Source organism: Triticum dicoccoides, chromosome 7B, assembly GCF_002162155.2.
Source record: "Triticum dicoccoides isolate Atlit2015 ecotype Zavitan chromosome 7B, WEW_v2.0, whole genome shotgun sequence".
In the NCBI taxonomy this organism is placed as follows: Eukaryota; Viridiplantae; Streptophyta; class Magnoliopsida; order Poales; family Poaceae; genus Triticum; species Triticum dicoccoides.
The window spans coordinates 288,640,053-288,646,511 of record NC_041393.1 but is presented as its reverse complement, the minus strand read 5'-3'; the positions used below and the strand labels follow the sequence as shown (position 1 = coordinate 288,646,511).

Below are 6,459 nucleotides of genomic sequence, written 5' to 3'. Positions count from 1 at the left end.
CAACATCTACAAGTTTGGTAGTCACGTGGCGTGCTACGTTGCATGGATACGTATCGGATACGGGGATACGCCCGATGCGCCAATTTTCTAAAAACATGGATACGGGGATACATTTATATATAGATGCTACATATATTAATTATTACAAATATGAAGAAAAATTTAAGGAGCTTCTAGGTCAAAGCATGCCTCAATAGGATTACCCCTTTCTTTTCTTGCACTTAGTCCACCTCCATTAATTGGCAGTGAGATTTGCCTAAGTTTGCTATTCCAATCAATGCATCGACTCTCTCTTGCTCACCTTTCAATTAAACAAAAACATTGACAGACATGTTTTCACATGAACTCACGCCCATGTTGGTAATCTTCAAAAGGTGCACCTTTATTATTGAGGGGATTTCACGTCGAACGAGGGGTTTCAGGTAACCAAAACGTATCGCAGAAGTATAGGAGTATCAAACATTATTATCTTTTTTTGAAGTCAAAATATCGAGGGATACTTACGGGGTACGTATAGGGCAGTATCCGGTAGGATACGCGCACTTTCTGAAGTATCCGCGCAACATAGGTGGCGTGTGGCGTATAACTTCCTGGTAGTGTTTGTCTTCTGCAGGACCAGGTTCCTGGAGGGCGACACAGGGGGGAACAGCAGTTCGCGGAATAGCGACTAGTCCGTGCCGTCCAACAGGGTTGGTTCACCAGCGCGCGTGCCTCCATGAGGTGCGCCATCAGTACATCCGGGTGCGGGTACTGGTATCGGCGGCGGGTTAGCTATGCGACGTGTGTTGCTGCTGTCGTGCAATCACATGTGCTTGTGTCGCGCGTGCACAACCGACGTGGACACGTACCCCTTGTACGAGGCCACGTGTAGCCCCGTGTCTTGTTCTCTTGATTGAAGCAACTGTTTGCCATTTGCGGTAGGAAAATCAATTTGCTGGCGTCGGCAAGCTTGATCGTGTTACTGCATCATGCCGAAACATATCCGCTTGCGCACGTTATGGTTTGTTCAGTAGCCGGAGTAAAAGTTAAGTTTTATCGCCCTAGTCCCTTCATCGTCGCCGTCGATGTCGGACAGCTGCTCGAGATAGCACAACCTTAATCTCATCCCGATCTCCGCTCCATGCACACCTCTTAGTGCCGGTGATGTGTGGACCATGTTGGCTGTTAGCGTTATATTATGTTCCATGTATTTCCTTGTTGTATGAGGGGTTTCCTGCATATGCATATTCACCACTTGCACATGTGTGTGTGTGTACTGGCCATTGGCCCCTAGGAAATGCAAGTTGCATATTTCCTAACATGGCACTAGAGCATAGGTCATTTTTTTTTGCACGTGCAACTCGTGCTTTGATCCATCGCTTTGGTGGGTGCTGCGTCACCTGACACCAGCCGTGGTCTCTAGCGGAGCTATTGTGTGCTTCTCCACCCCGCAAGTCAACGCCCACTCGTCCACCTCGTAGGCCCAAGCCTCTTCAGTCGTTGTTGCTCTTCCTGCAGCCATGTGACATCGGCCACAATCTTTGGCTGGGGTACTATCTGCTTGCTCGTCCACCCCGCATGTCCAAGCCCATGTCAATGTCGCCCGTTCATTTCGCAAGTCCAAGCCCCCGTTAATGCCGGTCTGCCTTTGGCCGCGCTACGCTAGTCCGCCAGTTGCCGCCATCTCAGGACTGACGTCCTGATCCTTCTGCCGCCTGTCCCGATCCGGCTGCCGCCGTGCCTGATCGGCCCGCTCGGTCGTCCTTTGCCAGGCCCGCCTGTCCATTCCATGCCTGGCTTTCTGGCAGTTCCACACCTGGCCGTTTGGCCGTTCCATGCTTGGCCGCCAGGATCCATCGCTGCTTGCTCTAATCTGGCCCGCCTCGGTTGCCTCCTGGAGCATCCGACACTTCTTTCAGGGCTTCATGGAGGGCAGCAGGAATGGCTCCTCCCATGGCAAGAGCTCTCGTCAATGAGCAACCATGATGGCTATTTCGAGCCTGCTCTAGTATTGACGCATGGCAGCATATTAGGTGTGTTGGGAGGCATGGGCAGGCCATCGACGGCCCCTCACTGTTTGGGCATGCTTGCACCCACTTGCTGCTTTACTGTTGTCACATGCTCCGGCCGGAATAGCTATCCGGTGCCGTCATCACTTTGAACATTGCCCCATGGATCATCATCACTGAACCAGGTGTGCTCAACAGCAACCTTCGCAGCGGTGAAACCCATGCCGGCTAATGAGAGACTTCAGCTCCCTTATTTGGAAGGATAGGGCCTGCTTACTCATTCTTATTGCTTACATATAGATTCATCATCAGACAATTCAAGTGGAATTCGAAGTGGGGGATGTGCCCCACTTAGTCTTACGTGGGGTATGGGTATCTAGTGGGGAAATCCCTACAGGAGAGAGCACGTCCATGCATGCAGGAATTTCCCACCTCATGCTGGCATCGTCACATTAATTGCTAATTTTTATTTTTTGAAATGATTTATCTCACAAATCTTTAATTTGGTTAGCGAGTCTTCTTCATCCTCAACGAGGGCTTCAAAACAAGATCTCATGTTGGCATGTTTCAATGATTTTATTCCGTGGCCACCAGTTGCCAGATTATTTAGATTAAATGCTGAGATAACCAGATTTTTTTCTCCAGAAATAGCCAATGGATCTCAGGTCCCATTGTACCCGAATTGGAAAAAATAATTTGAAAAATCCAAAAAGCTTAAAAAATTCCTGATACGTTTTGGAATCAAACCTGATCAGGTATTACACTCGTGTGAAAAGCTTCGACCGACTCCTTCGCCAAGAAAACAAATTTGAGATTACAAAAAGCGTGAGTAGTAACTTTTATAATGTCGATCCACCAAGGATACCATGAGTCATTCCTCTGCAAAACTTTTCACATGAGTATTACTCTGACCATGTTTGTTACAAAGAAGTTTCAGAAATTTTTAACTCTTTTTGATTTTTCTAAAATTGTTTTTCCATTTTGGGTGCATTGGCCTCCATGTTCCAAAGATCTGCGCCAGTTTTTTCTCTGGCTAGTTACTATATTATAGTACCAGTTACTATATTATAGTAACCGGATGAATGGCACTCTGTACTGCAAACTAAGTTATATAAATTTGGTAACTACGGGTATATAAATCCGGTAAGTAAGTGAAATTAATGTCGTAACTACTGACAAAAAAATGTTGTCAAAACATACAACACGGGATGTAGTTTTGAAGATCTTGCGGCAATGAATAAAATGATAAAACGGATCATCAATCGGGTTGATGGTTTAGGAGATAAAAGTTTATAGTGTAGTCTCCCACATAAGACACTGAGGGGCACGTCCCCTACATAACACAGTCCTACATTAAATCATCCTTTACACGATATCATGGCCCTATTGTGCATCAGAAGTGCGCTTAAGCATCGTGTGGAATTTGGTGTCCAAAACTATGTTTGCATGTATGGTGGTTGGCTGGCTGGCTGGCTGCAGTAACCTATTCCTGAAATTTTCATCCTTGCACATTCGAACAACTTTATTATGTCGTTTGGCAGGTCCAGCAGCATTTAGACCACGTGTAAATGCAACCTCAGTATATAGCTCACTAGTGGAGAATGGCCGCCCTGTACTACAAGGGCTTCTGGCTGTTGATATAATTGCCAAAGAGGTAATGCCTTAGTAATTGAAACATGAATTTTCTTTCAACCCTTAATTGTACTTAATAATATTTATTCTCTCATTGTCTCCTTAGGTTCTTGGTTGGGTTCAATTGATGCCGGTCTATGCTGCTGAGCTTGTCGAGTATGTTCGCACCTTTCTGGAACGTACACATGAAAGATGCCGGGCATCATATATGGAGGTATAATTATGCACTTGTCTGTTGGTTTCAGGAACATGCAATTCTTATATGTGAATTAAATCTACTACTTTTATGTTCTAATTATATGGCAGGCTGTATCCTTTTCTTCTTCTTCTAATTCTGCTGACTTGAAATACAAACCAATAATTGTGCACTTCTGAAACTCGGCTGCCGAGCTGTATATCCCACATCTGTTTGGTTTAGACGAGACCCATAGATATGGACGGTCAACTTTAGATGTGGAACATTGACGTCATTGTGGCTAGCAGCTAGCCTTGCGCAGAGAGGAAATGTCATTGTGAAACCCCGACAACACAAAGTATGCATGCCAAATTGATGAGGAAAAATAGATGAGAAAAAAAAGAAGAAGAAAGAAAAACACATGCCAGATCTGTTTAGCTACTTCTAGATGCTCCCAGTCTAGTGTAGTATTTCTTTTCTTTACCCTACCTGCTGTTTCTAGAGTTCTCTAGTTATAAGTAGCTGTGAGTAGAATGGTGAATACGAAATAATGTTTTCTAGATTGTTCCAGCTACAAGTAGAAGTATGTGAAGGCTTCCCAAAGCCCTATAAATAGAGGTCCTCACCTCTACTTTGGAACCAGACTATGTACCCACTACCTATAATAGAACTTGTTGTTTTTATCTAAGATCTTGGAGTAGATCTTGTGCCCTAGGAGTTCTGGATTGAACTCTTGCTGCCCTATCGGCCTACATTCGCCTCTAGAGCGATATCTAGCACAGCACGTTGAAGCTGTTCCTTCAACACTTGTGCTGTACACATTGTAGCAGCAAGGTGGAGTTGCTCCTCCATAACCTTTGTGCTGCTTCACAAATCCATAGATCCTGGAAAGCAACAACTTCAAGAATGATTCATAGTTACCGGATTCGCTCAAACCATCGTCGAACTCTGATCTAGATCAATTGTAGATTGGGGTTTGAATTCATTCGATTCATACCTGATTTGCTGTCTGATTTGTGATTGGAGGACGAACAAACAGGAACTTGGGTGTCCCTCGTGTCCTCATTGTTGCTGCCTGATGTGGCACCTCTGTTGCTGCTGCAACTCTGCTATCATCGCAATTAATTGCAGACGAGATGGGAGTAGGCAGTCAACCAGGAGCAGCCTGGACGTGCTGTTGGGAGGAGATGGGAGGGACTGCAGCCAGCATGGAGCAGCATCGAGATGGCACTGGAAAAGATGGGAGCAGGCAGCAGCAGTAAAGTAGAAGGAGCAGCAGGTTGTGTGGCTTGGCTGGAGGAAGGAAGTGAGGAGTGGTGGCTGGTGGTTTAGGTTTCAGCTTCTAAAGGAGTTAGGGCAGAAATGAGGAGGGGATTAATTTGAATGGAGGTCACTATCTGAGCGTCCAATGGTTCTTAATAATGGGAGAGGGAGTGGCACTAGCTGAGCCAGCCGAACTGCCTGATGGGTCGTTTCTTTCTATATCTTTTATTTCTTAAAATGTATTTCATCTTTGATTCACAAATAGAACAGAATCTCGAATCCTATGCAACCGATTTGTGAATCCTATGCCTAATTCATGAATCGAAGATGTATACCCCCTGTCAATTTGATTCATGGAAATTGGTGAATTGTGAATCATGAACCCGAATTGCAAACTGAGAGAATCTGGTAACTGTGGAGTGATTATTGGTTAATGGACATGTCAAAAGAACTGCCGTGCTATGGCACAGGGCAATTCTTCCACCTCCAATGCATGCGATTGATGCGTCCAAGCATATCCTCGTGAACCCTCTTAAGCACCAATTGCCATAAGCCTTTGTGGTGTCCTCTTCGTTTTGTAATCGCAAGTACTCCCAAAAGACTACAACCACAGCTTTCACCATTCTCCATAAACTCAATATGGTCGTGCTCTCTGACCTGAATGATCTCATCAATAGAATCAGCTGGGACACCATATGTGATCACATTTCCGCACGCAAGTTCCCCAGCCGCATTTCTTTTCTGCTTGAAGTATGGGTCATGGGCCTGTATAGCGTTTTCAATATGCAAGTACAGCTCCGTAATCATCTGGAACCATTCACGGAAATTTCAGCCTGCCACGGGTAGTTGGAGGATAGGGGTGGGAATGTTCACACCTTATATGGAGGGGGTCAAATCAGCAGGCAAAGCAAGTGTCTTTTGCAATGTCTACATTTAGCGTTCGTACTAGTAACTCGTGGCTAACAACTAATCTTATTGGGTGAGTTCTGCAAGCAATTTTCTAAGCAATCACAGCTTACTTTGATGCAGTGATGCTCTTGTAGCTCAACTCCGTTGGTGCTAAATTAATAAAAATAAGCCCCCTTTTTTTGCAGTCCAAGTGTATTTCTAGTCTGTTTTCTCCATGATCCTTTTATATTCTGGCAAAATGCAGGCTGTTCTTGAGAAACAAAGTTATATTCTCCTCTCACGGAGTGATGTTGAAAGTTTAATGCGTCTGGACCCTGCAAATGCTTCTTTGCAAAAGTCTTTTGGTCAACTTGATAACGACATTCCAGATGCAGGAATTGAAGTGGAGATTGAACTAAGTGATCTCCTATTGGATATGTGCCCGATAAAACAGGTATATTTTGTCACGTTCAAACTTTTTAGTACTCATGCATTTTCCTTTTTTTGGTGTGT

General features: G+C 44.8%; 1 protein-coding gene across 1 annotated transcript in view; it reads left to right on the top strand.

The window, feature by feature from the left end:
* The window catches only part of LOC119338206 (exocyst complex component SEC8), a 44,245-nt gene that overhangs the window by 26,501 nt on the left and 11,285 nt on the right, over positions 1-6,459 (top strand). Inside the window, exons 16-18 of the mRNA XM_037610512.1 lie at positions 3,530-3,642; positions 3,727-3,834; positions 6,212-6,400. Of these exons, the coding sequence (XP_037466409.1) occupies positions 3,530-3,642; positions 3,727-3,834; positions 6,212-6,400 (410 nt within the window). The remainder of the gene's footprint in view (positions 1-3,529; positions 3,643-3,726; positions 3,835-6,211; positions 6,401-6,459) is intronic.